This window comes from Prinia subflava, chromosome 1 (genome assembly GCF_021018805.1).
Source record: "Prinia subflava isolate CZ2003 ecotype Zambia chromosome 1, Cam_Psub_1.2, whole genome shotgun sequence".
Classification (NCBI taxonomy): Eukaryota; Metazoa; Chordata; class Aves; order Passeriformes; family Cisticolidae; genus Prinia; species Prinia subflava.
This window is the reverse complement of record NC_086247.1, coordinates 29,727,851-29,745,362: the sequence shown is the minus strand read 5'-3', so window position 1 is coordinate 29,745,362 and position 17,512 is coordinate 29,727,851. Positions and strand designations below refer to the sequence as shown.

The following is a 17,512-nucleotide window of genomic DNA, read 5'->3' as shown; positions in this document are numbered from 1 at the left end:
CTATTTTCCAAAACCATCCATACTCAAATGTTATCCTGTAGTAGGAGATTCTGTCAAGATACAAATCTTACGTTAGCATCTCCTTCAGTTAAAAAAATAAGGGGGGTGGCAGGGGGATGGATTCCATTGTCCCCAAATATTTTCAGGACATGAACCTGAAAACTTTTTTTTTTTCTGTATTTTTCCCGTAGTTGCCCTAGTTTTCCCAGAAGCAAGGGCCAATAAGGCCACACATCAGCACTCATCTCTTCAGCTACTGGGTGCGGAGGGTGGTGGGTCCCTGGCACCGTCCCAGCTGCTGCCCGTATCCATCCAGAGATGCTGTCGGCTGCACAGTCATTTCTCCTTATGGGCTTCGCTTTGGTCTTCATGTACAGGGAGGGTCGTGGAGACTCTCTCTCTGGACATGTTCAAAACCCACCTGGACTCGTGCCTGTATCACCTGCTCTAGGTGACCCTGCCTTGGCAGGGGTTTGGACGATCCCAAGAGGTCCCTTCCGACCCTAACGATCCTGTCATCCTGTGTTTCATGTACAAGCGCTGCTCTTGGAAGGAGATCCTGATCACAGCATAACCTCAGCGTACGGGCTTCAGGACGTGTCAGCTCGCCCCTGAGTCCGAACACGCCTGGTTTTTGCAGGGAGATGCTCAGAGCCGGTGCCCTGCTCCCTTGGGAAGACCCAGCGGGGGCGCAGCCTAAGGGCGGGTGACATCGCCGGGCCCGGCGAGGCGGAGCGGGGCTTGTGACCCGGCGGCGGCCGGCTGGCGAGGAGGGCGGGCACGCCGAGGCAGAGCGGGCGGGAGGGCGGCGGGGCCAGGGCAGAGCAGGCGGCGGTGCCCGGGCAGAGCGGGCGGGAGCGCGGCGGGGCCAGGGCAGAGCGGGCGGCGGTGCCCGGGCAGAGCGGGCGGGAGCGCGGCGGGGCCGGGGCAGAGCGGGCGGCGGTGCCCGGGCAGAGCGGGCGGGAGCGCGGCGGGGCCGGGGCAGAGGCCGCCCGCCCGCCCGGGGCTGTGGCCGCCCGGCCAATGGGAGCGGCGCTTGTTGGCGGGCCGGGAGGTGGCGGCGTTGCCACAGCAGCGGCGCTCGGAAACCGAGCCCAGCCCGAGCCGGCGGTCGGGGCGCGCCATGGAGGGGCTGGAAGGTGAGCGGCAGCGGCGGGGCCGGGGCAGCCGGCGGGCGCCCGGGGCGAGGCGGGTCCTTTGTGTTGCGGCCGGGGCGTGCTCGGGCGGCGGCGGCGGGCGCGGGGACCGGGCACCGCCTTCCCCCTTGGCGGAGCCCCCGCGGCCGGGAGTGCAGGGGGGCGGCGGGGCTGAGGAAGGCGAGCGCCGCGGGAGGGGGCAGCGGACAAGGGCAGGGGCAGCGGACAAAGCAAGGGCAGGGGCAGCGGCGCCGGGCGGCAGCAGGAGCGGGCTCCCCGCGCTTTGTGTCGGGCGCCGCTCGGCTCCCGCACCGGCCCCTCCCTGCGGCGGCCGCGCTCCGAGCCCGCTCGCCGGGGCCCCTGCGGGCGGGGTGCGGCGCAGCGTGCGGGCATCTTTGCCAGGAGCCCTTTTTGGGGGGTGTGGGGGGTGGGCTAACAGATGGCTGAGGTGGGTGTTAAGATCCGCTTATCATGCTAGCGAAATGTTCAGTGCGGTGAAAAAAACTAGGTATGAATTTGCTGAGAGGGTATTTTCAACTTGTCTTGTGCCCGTTGAATTAATGGAAACGTTCGCCGAAATGATACCATCATTTTAATCGGTGATGAAATCTGTCATAACATAGATATCAGCTTGGAATTCATGAAGTTACAGCTTGCAATCTGAGCATTTTTGTAGGCCTGTCTGCGTTTGGCAAGCTGTGTTAACCATACTACTTAAAAAAATGCAGACCTGTTCCGAGAAACTATACAATACAGTCATTAAGTCTTCCATGCTCTACTTCTCTCGAGGTAGCTGAGTGCTTAAATAGGAGTAAGCACAAACTAGCCTTTGCTCTTTATCCCTTCTACAACAGTTGGAGAACTGAAGTATTTTTCACAGAATACCTGTCTTCTGTCATTAGCAGATTTTACAGTAATCAGACCCTGCTCTTGAGCCTAGTGACTTCATCAAGACTCTAAATTTGGACATAACTTGGGATTAAAATCCCAAGAAGTTTCTTGGATTTCCTGGGCATTCTTTGCTGACTGTTAATGGCTTTGAAATTTGAAAGATTTTGTCCAGTGTTTATCAAATGATGCCTTATCAGGCATTCCAGCTCTCAGGACAATGGTATGTTCCCTCTCCAAAAGGGCAGAGCTTGCCTTAATTTTGAGTTAGCTACACATTTGACTGCATTTGAGACTGTACATCATCTGCAGTGCATCTATCAATTGATTTGGCTGTGTGCTAATTTACCAAGGCCATCTATGCTTGCTGTGTTGTGTAAGCTCTAGCACCTTAATTACAAGGGGTAGGAGAAAAGTACATCCAAAGATAACAGCAGAATACTGAAAAAAACCTTGTGATTATTTTCGTAAAATTTGTCCAGTTTCTGACTTTGTTGAAAAGGTTTTATATCTTGTTTGTATTTCAGAAGGTACTGGAAGTGGCGGGAACTGCTAAATCATAGGTGAAATCTCATGTTTTACTGAACCTTTTCTGGAAAGTACTTTCAAAAGCTAGAGCATTTTTTCCATCTTGTGAAATGGTTCTTCTGAACACTTGAGATTACTTTCAGAATAGCACAGGAAATAAGTCATGTCTAAAACTTGAGTTGTGAACACTCATATCTCACACCGTTATCCAGTGTCCTTGAATGCAGAAGTTTTTGAAACTGAAGAACAACTTTCTGCATTTTTATGGGTCTTTTTGTGCCATATTTTTATTTTTTTAAAACCACCACAAAATAAAACACTTCCCTTTCTGCTTCAAAACATTTGAAGCAAGTGGATTTGCTTTTATTTACAGTTTTTCAATTTAGGCTATTTCTGTTCATGTATATTAGCTTAGGCTCAGATTAAATTTTTGTGGAAAGATTGCCCTAGGGCTGAAAAAATGTAGACAAAGCCAATAATAATAATAAATTATTTTATTGGGTATTATGCTTTTATTCAGTCATCGCTCCATTGACAACTCAGAAGAGCATTGCTGGTTGCCATCTTTGATTAAATTTATGTTGGGATGTGCAATTGCACAGTCATACCCATCTGACATAGAAGCATGGGCAGCTTCTGAAATGTGGTTCAGCCTGCTCCTCCTTATGTGAGTGCTTAGTAAAATCGTTTCCCAGAGCTGATGGTGCAGTCAGCTGTGTGTGTGAGGGTCGTGGTTACGGGGATGGGCAGGGCTTTGTGTGCAGTCTCTCGGTGTGTCTGTGATGGTGGAAGACCCCCTCAGGATCAAGATGCTTGTCCTGGACTTTCCAGCCTCAAAAGCTGGTGCTTTTCCTTTGCTGAAGATCAGCATTATAGATGAAAGATCTGTTTTACTTTGGTTTATATAAGTATGCTATTAATAAGAAAAGAATCTACCCAGTTTATAATAATCCTTTCCAAAAATTGGAGACATGAATGTGCAAAAGTTGGCATGTGGAACTGCATTAATGCCATTTAAGAAGCTAAATAATATTTTCAGTGTCGCAGTTGCATTTTCTCACTATGTGCAAATTTAAATATTCTGTGAAATGGCAAAGTGGGTTTCTGTATCACTTAAAAGTTTCTTCAAAATTTAGTTTCGTTGTTCCATTAAGGCTGTTGCTCTGTTAGGTTATTTTTTATCAGTATTGTTATATTACTAGATTGAGTCAAGTTTCTACCTTTAAAGTTTTGTAAAAGTAATGAGTGCATGCTTGTCATTAGAAGTTACAAATCTGATATTAAGTCTAAAGTCACTAGCTCAGCATTTGTTACTTTGCAGCTTGTGTGCTGTTTGGCTGTTTTTCAATTTTCATTTAATTTAGTGATGAAAATAGAGCAGTAGGCTGGCTCTGTCCGACAGTATAGTGATCTCCTAAGGTGAGCTTAAAAATTCATTCATGATTAGTTCCCCAGGTGCTGAATCTCAGGACCATTTTTGATGGATTAACATGTTCTTGTTGCTTTCACTGCTAGATGTCAAGAGAAAAGCTGTCACACTGGCGTGTCTGTTGCTCTCTGTTTTGCTTGAGCGAGACGGAGCCAAGCACTGAATTACTGACTTCATTTAAGCCAGAGCAGTCCAATGGCGGTGTTTGATCGGCTTCTCTCCAATCTGTTGTTTTTTCTGGGAGGATGCCTACAACAGCTGCTTGAGCCAGCTAAATGCCGCTTCCCACACTTACTCACAGCCCATCCCAGCCTAAGGAATAAGGGGCAGAGGGGCAGCTCTCTGTGGTAGGTAGTGGCAGTGCTTGCCCAGCCCCACACTTGGGCAGCCAGGGAGGGCTGGTTGTGGTTGGAAGGGGATGGGGATGGGTGGCTGCTGGCTCAGGAAATAGCCTGCAGTGTCAAACCCAGAGCTTTCCCTGGCGGATCTGCGGAGGGACCGTGCTCTGAGCAGTCTGGGTGTGTCCTCGAGGCCTCTCTGCACAGCATCCTCTGCTGAGAGCTGGGGTCTGTGCTGTGACAGCGTTTGTCCCTAGACCCTGCCCTGGCATGGGGAATGTCTGAGATGCCCTGCTCCACCCGTAACAGCACAAGATCTCTCCTTTGGGGTTTTAGGTTAGTAATGTGACTCCTGAGAGCAAGTGCTTATTCTTGCTTTGACAGAATTTCTGAATGCCCAATCTTATTTTTTTCCCTAATAGTGTAGCAAATTACTGGGGATTAAAACAAAAATAGTATTAGTGTGAGTGTTCTTTTCCTTTTAGAGCTGATCTTTGTCTTACCTCACTGGATCCAGGCAGCAGCTTCCTTACTTTGGCAGCCATTTTCTTTAGCTCCATTTGACTTCAGACTTCAGTTTTTATTTTTTTTAATAGGTATATCTTTTGTCCAACAGAAGAAAGATTTCATTTTATTGGATACTGTTCTTAAATCAGCAACTTGGAAATTATTAAATATTAAAAAGCAAAACTAATATTAATGTATATAATTTTTAATAAGTTGTTTGTCTCTGGTAGCCATTAAAACACAATGATAGATGTGTCTTTGCACTGAACTGATGCTTCACTTGGCATACTTGCACCTCTGTTAAATGATCTGAATTTGGCATTTAACACTCTATAACTGGTCAATGTATTTACTCTTTTTAAAGACTTCATTTTTTTTTATTAATGGTTATTTTACTTAAATAACCAAAAGCTGAGTTTATGCTGATACAATATAGGGAAGTGCACTACCAGAATATGTTTCACCTTTAAAGGAGAGGAAGTAGACAGGAATTTGAGCATTCCAGATTAGTTTCTTCAGTATCTTAGAACTAATAGAACTAATATGCCCTTTTCTATAGTGTTTTAGATTTCTTGCATTTTTAACTTTAATTACAGAAGCTAGATTGATCTACTAATTGACTTCAATGGATTGAATATAGCAGAAAGATGAATGTGTTTTACCTGCACGCAACGTGATGTGATTGTGTCAAAAACAGGTGTTGCATTTCAGTGAAATCTGGTTTCAGGAGCAGCTGAGAGGAGTGGGCTTACTTTCTAAAGAAACTCTGAGGGAGGGGCAAACTTGGAATCAATATATTATAAATTAAGTTTATTATCAGGGGTTTTTTAACAAATTATTTTTTGCCAATTAATATTCTGATTTGGGTGGGGATTGCTCTGTCCAATTACACTTGTGTTGTAGAGTGCATAAGCCCAGATTTGCTTTGGGGATCACTGTTGCAAAGCAGTCTTGGTTTAAGGCAGTCTTTGCCTGACTGCCCTCAGTTATCAGTCTGTAGCATAATACAGGAGAACAGTGTGTTTATGATGCCGAAGCAGAACTCTGTAACATTTCCAGAGGTTTTGCAGGTCACATGCTTTCTAGTGCTTCTAGTTGATCTTAAAGCTTGTTAATAGAAGGCCAGATGATGTATCTGGAATTCAGATCGATGAAATAGTGCTGCTTGTTTGCCTTTGGTTTAGTTGCATTTCCATGGCTTTGCAGGGGACGGTTTCATAGATTTTTCTGCATGACCGTCATGACTGAGTGACTCTCTAGAATGCCTGTACATTAACACTCAGTATGGGAACAAATGGGAGGAATTGGAGGTCTGCACTCAGTTGCAGGGCTAGGATCTAGTTGGGATCATGTGTAGGTGGTAGGACAGCTCACAGGACTGCAGTGCTGTGGTGGATGAGTACAGGCTCTTCAGGAAGAACCAGCTGGACAGCAAGGGGTGACTTTGCCCTTCCTGTGGGAGAGCAGTGAGAATGCAACGGAGCTTTGCTGCGGAACCACCTGGAGGAGTATGAGTCAGGGTTAGCAGGCAGACCACTGTGGGAAAAGCTGTTGTGGCTGTCTGCTAAAAGCCACTTCATGAGGAAAAATATGAGGTCTCCCTCATAATTGGAAGGCTCTATGTATTCACAGGCCTGGGTCCTTGTGAGAGACTTCAGCCTCTGAAGAGACTTTAGTCTGCTGGAGGAACAAATCAGCAAGGTGCAAGCAGCTGGGAGGCCTCTGGTATGCATTGATGAAAAATGCCTGACCCAGGTGATCAAGGAGCTGACAAGAGGAGGCAGTCCTGCAGTACTTCTGTGTACAGACATGTGAGATGTAAAGATCAGGGGCAGCCTTTCCTCCAGTGACTGTAGGATGGTTAAATTCAGGATCCTGAGAAGAGAGAGCTGGGTAAATAGCAGGACCTCAGCCCCAGACAGAGTTCAGGAGAGCAGGCTGTGACTTTAGGGATGTGCTTGCAAGAGTCCCATAAGATATGGCCATAGGGAGAGTTGGTTATTTTAAGGATGTGTCATGTGTCTGACATGTTTTCACATAAAAAAATTCGCTTCATATGAGGAAGGAAGCAAAGAAAGACAGACAGTTGTAGGAAAGGGGAGTACACCATGATGTGAGTTGTGTGTGCTGCTGTTACCATCATTCTTGACTGCATGGAAATCATTTCTCAGTCACCAAAAAAACCTATATAGAATCCTCCTCCAGGCTGTCACTTTGAGGCAGTGGGTCTCGCCTTGATGTGTTATTTTCAAGGAAACCAAACTAAATTTGCCATCATCAGACTCACTCATGTTCAGTGCAATAACAGGGTTTTTGACAAATATAATGCATTTTCATTATCAGACTGAAAAGCTGATATAAAAATTTGCAGAGGTACTATGAAAGTCTTTTCACCTTGAAGGAATAGATGCTGCAGTGCTTTGTGTTATCTTCTGGAAGCAGAAGTGACAGGTTTATACAAGATTGTCAATACAAGAGTACAGGAGAATTCATGAGGCTTTCCTCTAAAATTGGGAGTTGATAGATAAAAGTAGATTGATCTGCTATTTGTTAGACAATTGTGAAAACTTAGTTTCTTAAAAATTTCAATGAATATAAAATTGCATATAAAATTTCAATTTATATGAATGGTTGAATACTAAGAGGAAGAGCTTACCATGAGTTCCTCTTCCTTTGTCTCTTTCCTGCGAACTGCAGAATAGCACAGGTGAGAAGGGATGTGCTTCGTGGGGTGAAACACGTTCATCATCATTTATCAAGCAGACTTGACTGAAATATGGCAAGTACTGTTGAGAATTACAGTCAGTGTATTTGCTTTACTTGCATTTTCATTTCAAAATTCCTTTTGATAAAGTAATGCAAATTTGAAAAACTTCAATCGTTATTGGAATACTTTTTTCCTACTTTGGTACATTCATATTTTCATTATGTTATTTAATTCATTTCAAAATTGCTTTTAAAAAAATAATGCTCAAAATTAAAAAAATTGGCGCTCTAATTTAAAGAAATGTTCAAGGATCTATGCAACCTGGTCTAGTTGAAGGTGTTCCTACCCATGGGAGGAGGGTTGGAACTAGATGATCTTCAAGGTCCCTTTCTAACCCAAACCATTCTATGATTCTGTGAAGTGTTCCCTACCTGTGTCACTGCACTGGTTAATTTTTAGGTGGCTCTTGCTTGTATTTGCTATTTATTAGTCTATGTTTAATTGGTATGTTGATTAAAAAATATAACCCAGTCATTATTGATTGTTGGACATATGTTAGAGACTGGACAGTCCTCAAAGAACCAGATGCTGTGGCTTGATGACACAGATTCTAATCAATGTGGAGAATGAACAGCATTTTTTAATTGTACCATAAATATATGGAACTCTTAAGTGACAAATACCTTGCTTTTGGAGACGAGAATGGAGTTATGCTAAAAGCAATACATACAGTTTTGCAGCAGACTTTGGCAAGTGCTCCTCAAGTGATAACTTCTAACACTTGCAGATTACTTGCTGAATTCAAGTAGATGTCTAGTCCTAAGGCAGGGAATTGTACCAGGGTGTTTCTGCATGTTTGAATTCAGAGAGGCTTGATGCTTCTGATTATCACAGCTGTGTGGGCTAAATAGTTTAGTACTGTCACTGCTAAATAAGGTAAATACGGTAAACAAAAGGTTTTGAAGGGCAGTCAGATTTTACAACATGATGAAATACTGTTACAAAGTGCACTCCTGTTTCTGCATTTGTATCTAAATGCACCCACATACTTGTGAGTATATAGGGCTCTCCAAAAGAGAAAAAATGTAACAAAACTTGAGTTATTCAGCAATACTGAAGGCTTCTGCTCCCTCTCGGTGTGAAGTCTATTTACACAACTGCTTTATCTGTAAACATGTCAGCAAGAACAGGTGCTGTGGCTGTGACTGTGTCAGATCAAACTTGTATGTATTGATGAGTACACACATTGTACTGAGAAAGATAAACTGAGAACTGTCAGCTTGCCCTTTCTGCTGTAAATCAGTTGTGGTATTTGAACACATGAGGACAGAAAGAAAGAGGTGTTCTCTTGAAATCTAGGTTTCAAAGAAGTCTAAACTTACCTATAATATTGAAAGCACCATGATGCATCTCGAGACTGTACAGCTATACCCTCAGACTTAGTGGTCCACCCAGATTTTACAGCTAAACTCTTAACTTCAAGATCAGAAAGTATAGGCAGCTAGACTGTAACCATACTCAGAAGGAAAGTGTGCAATAACTGGTGTAGGAACAAACCCAGTGATTTGGAAGTAGCTGGAGGAGGAGGAGTCCTGACAGGGCAGTTTACAAACATGAGCAGTAAGATTATTGTAGTCCTGCTAATAAGCTTCCAATCTGGTTAAGTCAGGTACCCAGCATTGTACTAGGTTGTACACTGTGTTTGTATCTGAGACCTGGTCTCAGGGAGGCAGTGGAATAGCATGTGGAGCTCCATATCATAGCTCTGGCATCACTTCCACTGAAATGTATTCACATAACAACTTAGATCATATTTATCTTTTCTGTAGATGTGTTCTGTGAGTTATTTCATTCCTTCTCCAAGTTAACTATATTCATTCATGTTTAATGCAAGCATCTAAACTGCTGGTGATTAGTGGTATTAAAGTTAGTAAAAAGGAAAAGTAGTGTAGCTGCTAGATCTTGGGTTTTCTGTGGCTGTATAACCAAAATAATTTTTAAAAGTCCTGCATTGTTGCTAAATTTACAGACTGAAGAAAATTGCCATGGCACTATCTTACTACCAATTTCTATTCTCAGATGAATTTGTCAAGCAGTTTCTGTTCTTCTGTTTCCTGATTTGAGTGTTCCTTTTTTTATTTTTTCACTCCTCCCCACAGTGCATCCCAAAATAAAAACCATTTCGGTTAACTTTTTTCAGGAAAAAAATTGCAACAGATACCACACATGAATGTCTTTTTAAAAAATAAACATAACAAAGCCCGAACTATCTCAATTACAACTTTCACAATTTTATCTCCATGTCTTACTTTTAAGTTACCAGATTTCATGTGGATAACACTGCTAACACTTCTGTAAGGGAAGACTTGTGGATGCCTAGAAAAAAATGTTATGGTTTTGTGGTTTTGGTTTGTTTGGTTTTGGGGTTTTTTTACATTAAAAGTGAGGAAAATCACTTGAAGGGGCAAGTATGCAAATATGAAAGACACTTGGCTTCCTATTTCTCGGGGTGATTTTTTTCCCGAGAAATATTGGTTTAGAGTCTTTTTCTCTGAATGCCCGTGCCAGAAGCAAAAGAAAGAGTCAGAGTTCGTAAGCACAGGTTTCTCAAGGTTGTTTGTTGTCTCTTATCTCTAAGTTCTTTCAGTGCCCAGCAAAGGTCCTTGCTGCAGCAAAAGCACGAGGCAACTCCCCCCAGGTCAGGAGCGCTGGACCTTTTGTACCCTTTCTCTGACCCAACCATCGGCCACAACATTTTTTATTTACAATTAATTACCAATACCTACTGCCTATACTAGACACGTCACTTCCGTCCTAAACCAATCCCTTGTGACCCACCACAGCAGAAGATGGAAGACAAGGACAAGAAGGAAAAAAGACAGGGCCACACCCTGATTCCTCCATCTTGCCTTCCCCATTAGCACCCAGTAATAAACTAACTATTCTTTACATGAAACACTTGGGGTCGTAGTTCTTTGTGCAATGCTGGTAATTCTTCCCATGAACTCAGATCAAAGAGAGTGTCACTTTGGGCCCTGTGCCAGGGTCCCAGACCCCCCTGCCAGGGTCCCAAACCCCCCTGTTGGGGTCCCGGACCCCTCTGCCAGGGTCCTGGACCATCCAGGGCAGCCAGAGGGGTGCCCTGGACTCCAACACCCATTTTCAACAACACTGCAGGAACTTTCATTTTTTAGAATAACTTCCTTATGTGCTTTGGGTCAGTGATTTGTGTTACTCAGGAGATGTTGGCAGTAGAAATAGCTCTAGGCATAAATGATTACCTGCCAGCAACAGGGAGGGTGGGAATGCTGTAAGGAAATCCAGCTCTGTAACTGTAGCTGCACTAAGTGGTAATTGGCATTCCTTGTGCTTGGTATGTTGTATGTGAATACTCCTCATTCAGGTGAGCAGCTATCAAGTGTGCTTCTTTTAATGTGGAATTTAAACACCAAATTCTAGAGTTCAGTGAACATAGAAAAAAACTGTGGGACATGTAGCTTCTTTTACTAAGACAGCTATTTGAAAGAATTCTCAGCCAAATTCTTAATCATATACTGTATACCTTATGTCAAGATCACTAATTCTGATTTATTTCAGCTAATTTATTGAAGACACAAACAGTGTCACTTCATATTTTTGGGAAATGCCTCTCCCACTTGTTTCTGCAAAGCTGAGGGTTGGATCAGAATGATGTCATAAAAAGAAGTTGAGCTCTTTAGCAGAAGTGAGTTTGCAGTGATGTAGGTTGTCATTATTAAGAGTGCTAGGGACTCTGAAGTCATGAAATATATGACTAATACATGACATATATGACTTGAAAAGCAAGTCTGTGCATATCTTGTATTTTTGAGTGGAGTAATTGAGAAAAGGTTACAATCATTGCTGCTAACCCTTCAGATCAGTGGTGAGGGCTGGTTCCTAGCCATCTAAGCTTTGTACCGGTGTTCATGTGCACAGGTTTGTGGATTTAAGAAAACAGACCTATGGAAGAATTTTCAGACATGATTTTTTTTAAAAAGAGTTTGAAAAAATACAGTTAAAAAACAAGTTCCTAGTAAATCTTCATAGTTTTCAAGTATAATTCAAATGCAAGAATAGAAGAAAACCAAGATTCATCTGCATGTTTTGCATTTTTCCTACTCCTACTTGTATGCATCTAAATGCATGGATATTTAGATGGTACAAAAGAAAGCTTGATTATGACTTTCATTTGTAAAGCTTGGTTGCTGTCAGTGCAGTCCTGCTGTGCTGTGGTAAGGACAGGCTTATTCATATCTACGTGGAAAAAGTATATAAATTAATTAAAGGTATGAACTAAGTGTTTTAAACTGCACTTTTCACTTTTCATGTGATTTATGATTCTTAAAGTGCATAGTGCTCCCTAGTATGTTCATACAACTAGTACATGGTATGCAGTTACATACTGGGGGTGAATTTGCTTTAAGTAATTGAAAAAAATCAGAAATAGACAATAATTGCTTATTCGTAATAGAGATCTCATTCAGTTTTAATCTTTGCATTTGGACAAAAAAGGTTTTGGTGGGAACCATGGCTGCCTGAATGTATGTTTGTTTACTGTGAAGTATTTAATTAAATTATTCATTTCTTTAAAACTGGTAATACACTTGGTTAGCAAGTGCGTATGTTTAGATGGAAAACAGTTTCCCACTGGGAAACTGGGAACAAAAACTGATCAAATCATTGAACGTTGCTATGTTGATATCTTTGTAAGTTTAAGATGCTGCTTTGCCTAAAATACAAGTCAATTCAAAGTGGTTTTATTTTAATATAGTGTTAATAGAGGCAGTTGTATTATCTGTAATAGTCAGATTGAGTACAGAGAAAGCTACTAGTAAGTCTCAAACATAATCCAAATTTACTGTCTCTTGATGTATATGTGATATAAAAATATCCCTGTATTCCTGTGGTATATTACCAGGTATAATAGGTGGGAAACCCATGAGTTTTTTGTCTCTGCCACGACTCTGTTGCATAAGGCATGCTAAATAAATATATTTGCTTGCATAGGCAAATGACTTGTTGGTCATCTGTCTGGTTCTGTGGATCTGCTGTATGTCAAATACACTATTTTTTTGTTACCAATGCTTGAATCAGAAATACTTCTGTAAACCATCAGTAATAATCTGAATAAAATATATAATAAAAATAGCATTCAAGACAGTTTCTTGACAAGAGAAAGTGGAATAGTTTAACTTCATAGAGCAAAATAAATGATGAAATCTTTCTTTTCTGTATTTGGTACTAGATTTGATTTCTTCCAAAGACACAAGAATACCCACTAAATAGCTTTATACTTGGTGTGCATTTGAGCTGTCATTGGGACTTACAGGGCATTTTTTATTTGCATATTGATATGCATCCTTTTAAGGGAGTGGAGTTACATAATATAAATAAACAGAATTGCTGATGATGTGTTGCTGGGCCTGACAGCTTCCAAAAGTACCTAAGGACTTCAGTATATTTTTTGCCTTTCTCATCTGCATAGTCTCTGTACTAGTCAAAGAATGTATACTTTTACAGTAACAAGTGTTATTATGGCTAAGTGTCCATAAGGTTAGCATTTTTTAAATAATGTTTTGTCATGAATTTAATCAAATTTTCTTAAAGAAGTATGTTGGTTTTTTTAAGGTGAGGTTACAGTGCAAACTGGAGATCTGTTGCCATGTAAGATCTGTGGAAGAACTTTCTTTCCAGCAGCGCTGGTAAGTGGTGTGATCACTGTTGGGTTTTAGATTTGATAAGTTGATATGAAAGTTAAGCAGTGCTCACTATAGCTAAATAAAATAGATCTAGGTGCTTTGTTTTGGTGGGGTTTTTGTTTTGTTCCCTTCCTGCCAAATAATTACTGATTCCAGTTGTCTCAGGTTTGAAGCTCCTTTGAAGGGGTTTAATTTTATTTTAAGATCCCATCATTTTCTGAAATACATGCCTCTAAAAACATCTTTTCCAGGGTTACAGAATCAATCCTTGTCCTCTGCAGTTTTAAGTCTCAGCTTGTAAATGAGGTGTTTTGTTAGCCATCTCCAAAACTCTCTTCTCTGTTAATAGAAATCAGTCTGTCCTTAAATGTGGATATGAATTTCAGACACCTATGATTTGTTTTGCCACTCAATGCAAAAGCTGTCTACCTATCATCAGTTTTTTTCATGCAAGGACCAAATGTATATACCTTCTACTTTTCTTCTTCATTATCACCAATGTTTTTGTGACTCTGTATGCACATCCATGAATTCCTGTATTTCTGTTGTAAAAGTAGCGACTGGCATAAATATTTGAGTGAAAACAGTCTGAGCTTATTTATCAAAAATTGGGGTGCTTTTTGCTAATTTTTATATCAAGAAAGAGGGAAATAATGTGTTAATAGCTTCTGTTTTCAAAACTAAGTTCTGTGTTCTCCTTTTATTTTGCTTCTGCTTGTAGAAAAAGCATGGACCCATTTGCCAAAAAACTTCTGCCAAGAAAAGGAAGACGTTCGATTCCAGCCGACAGAGAGCAGAAGGAACTGACATTCCCACAGTAAAACCTCTTAAGCCACGGGTATGTTATAATTTACTCTGAACATGAACATTTTAGGCATACTATATATGCATTTTAGTTAAGGCTTATTTCTGCTGGCAGTTCATGTTAATTAGATCAACTAGGATTTGGAAGAAATCTAACTATGATTTTATGTACTAAAATAAGATGCATACTTGGCTTCAAGTAAAAACTTAATATACAAAGCTTTCTTTTTTTGCCTCTTAGCCAGAACCACCCAAAAAGCCTTCTAACTGGAGACGAAAGCATGAGGAATTTATAGCAACTATACGAGCAGCCAAAGGACTTAATCTTAAAGATGGAAAACTCCCTCCACCACCTCCACCATCATATGACCCTGGTATGTAAAATAGTCCAGTTTGTTAGAGACTTTTCTTTAAGTTAATGTGTAGAAATTTGAATTGAAAAGGAATTTGTTGGGCTACAACATTCACAAGTTCTTGAAGATGACTTATTGTCCCTGTGCAGATACTGGGTTGTGACTTTGGGTCTGGCTGGCTCACATCCTGTGGAGCTTTCAAAGCCCATGACTTTGTTTTTAATGTGTGAAAAGATAGCTGGGGCCAACTTGCAGCTTGCTGCTGTCTTGTAAACATAGGCTGGGCAAATTGTTTCAATCCTCTGTTTGTGCTCGCAACAGTGGAACTGCTCACAAATAGCAGACTGCCTTTTTGATTAGCTGACACCCACAGCATATTTATGTTGTAGGAATGCACTTTAGTGTTCTTCAAATGTAATCTCTCTCCCATTTCTTGCTGAATTCATCTTTAGTTTCATGTATGTAGTGTGTGTCTTAATGCCTTATGTAGTGGGGATACTTGTGTATGTGTGATGTGTGGAGTTCATGTTAGCAAGGGCATGACAGTCCTTTGAATTGAGACTGAGTAAAGTGTTCAAGCAGTCTGATGTGAGTGAGAAGGAAATACACTTTTCATTTAACTTCTGGGATATGATAATAGGTTGAAGAATATATTTCTTCCTTTTGTCCTAAGAGCTAAACTGTTTGATTAGCTGAATGGCTATTTTCAGAAAGATTGGGAAAAAGCTTGTGTTTGCTTTTGCCTGTCTGTGATCAAGTGAGGATGTGAAGTGTTCCCCACCCTGTTTCTTTACAGCAGATGTGTTATTCCAGTATTAGGATTGTAGTTATGCATTCATTCTGAGAGGCTGTATTATTCAGCATTCTGTACTCACAATGTTGAAAAGCCATATAGCTAATTTTAAAAAGTAAAGTCATCTTAAAGTCAATAGCAAATGCTGTGGATAAGAATCACAAGGCTTGATCATGGAAAGAATCATTAATAATCCATATAGCATATCTATAAACTATCTAGTTGTTGTTGGTTTTAGTCTTCTGGCATCATCCTGCTGCAGTTGGTAAGACTTGGGAAGAGAAACCAGGAATGAAGAGACCATGCACAAATGATCAGTGGATACTCGTCTTAAAATAGAGCAAGAGCAGCTACTGATGCTCCTGTTTCACGTAGGAGAGTGGGAAGATTGTGAACCTACCACAATTGAATCCATCCTCCCCTGCTCAGCTCTGTCTTGGGCACACTTGTTTCTAACAAGCAGCAAGTCTTTTTCCTTTTAATGGAAAGAGTCTCATATTCATATTTTCTATTTAACTGCTCTGAGCTGGCAAATAACGAGTATTGCTGCTTCTTCCATCTGCTCTTCCACTTTTTCTGAGGAAGTGCAGAATAGCCTCAGATTAAGACGGACCTTAAGTCACCCTGAGCTTGACTGTGTATGTGTACTGCCTTCTTATTTTGATTAGTTTTTGTTTTACAAAGCTTACTCTGAATCCTAGAAGTTCTTCTGGACAGTGTGAGCAGTAGCCAACTGCCTGACTGGTACTATATATTTTACAGAAGGATGAAGATACAATTCCTGGTTCTTAAGAGTATACATTCATCCTCTACAGTCTGATACATCTGTGGGCTTTGAAAGTTTTCTGTGGGAACTGAGCTCTGCACCAGCCGGAAATGGCATATTATCTAGGGGCTTTCACAGCTGCTTTCTTTTTTCTTCTTTTTTCTTTTTTCTTTTTTCTTTTTTCTTTTTTCTTTTTTCTTTTTTCTTTTTTCTTTTTTCTTTTTTCTTTTTTCTTTTTTCTTTTTTCTTTTTTCTTTTTTCTTTTTCCTTTTTCCTTTTTCCTTTTTCCTTTTTCCTTTTTCCTTTTTCCTTTTTCCTTTTTCCTTTTTCCTTTTTCCTTTTTCCTTTTTCCTTTTTTCTTTTTTCTTTTTTCTTTTTTCTTTTTTCTTTTTTCTTTCTTTTGCTTTTATTGGAATAATTTTGGTTTGGCAACATAGCTATTACAGTTCTGTTTCTGATTTTTTTGTTTCTTATAGCTGACGTTTGAGTGTTCTGACAGTAGCAGAGCGTATGTAAAACAAATAAATAAAAAATTGTTGTTGTTACCCCATGAGATTCCCATGCTGTCACTTCCCTGTGTTCTTCCTCTGTCCTTAGCTTGATCTTCTTGGGTCACAGTTCATGATTTGATGACCATTACATACTCAAAACTCTTTATAAATAATCCATATGTTCGTTAAGGGACAAGGATTTAAGCCAGATACTGCATTTTGACTAGTAACATGTAATCCAAAACTTACTTTAGATTTTATAATGTCTAATTGTAATTTTGGAGGCAGTGATTCTTGAATTTCATCTCAGTTTCTTCAATACATTTCAAAAATGACCTAGAAACACACTAATTTAACCTGCTTTGCCAATGTCAAGCTTATTTTAAGTTGATGCTTACGTAGTTTTGAATGCTCTAATCTGGGGCATATAGCATTAATATCTCTGAAATACCCAGTCTGAAACTGCAGTCCAAACATTATTTTCCAGGGACACTGTATTTTAAGGTGTGTATTTCCAGCATACAGATGATGTATCTTTTAATATTTTAAGCATTTATGTAGCCCTTTCTGTTTTTTCCCCAATGAGAGTAATATTTCCTGTATGTAATACTGTTTGCAATGTGATTAAATTAATCTTGCAAAAATAACACAGCCACTAGTTAACTTTCTTTTGCACATCTCTAGAGATAGCTCCTAATTTTGGCTGATTTTCTTCTGATTCTTTTTATTTGTTAAATTTCTGATTTTTTTTATGGTCGCTTCCAGTATTGCAGTTAGCATTTCTCAGTTCTTTCAAAACTGCCAGAGGAAGCAGATCAGTTGTGTTTTCCTGCTTGTGTGGGAAAGATTTTAATGTATTCCCATATCTTGAACAAACTGAATTGTTTGTGATTTTTTAAAAAAATTTCTGTTTGTTAATTTGTTTAGCTCCTTCTCCACTTCCTTCCACCTGATCTCTCTGCCATGTCCTTGTACTTCTTTGGGTACCTCCTCTGCAGAAAAGCATCTCTTAAAGTGTTTCTGATTTTGCTGAGATTATTTCTAATCCTCAG

General features: G+C 40.7%; 1 protein-coding gene across 1 annotated transcript in view; it reads left to right on the top strand.

Moving 5' to 3' along the window:
* Positions 1-977: 977 nt before the first annotated feature.
* The window catches only part of ZC2HC1A (zinc finger C2HC-type containing 1A), a 35,711-nt gene continuing 19,176 nt past the window's right edge, over positions 978-17,512 (top strand). Inside the window, exons 1-4 of the mRNA XM_063392132.1 lie at positions 978-1,139; positions 13,183-13,256; positions 13,975-14,091; positions 14,299-14,431. Coding sequence (XP_063248202.1) covers positions 1,124-1,139; positions 13,183-13,256; positions 13,975-14,091; positions 14,299-14,431 — 340 coding nt within the window. The 5' untranslated portion in view covers positions 978-1,123. The remainder of the gene's footprint in view (positions 1,140-13,182; positions 13,257-13,974; positions 14,092-14,298; positions 14,432-17,512) is intronic.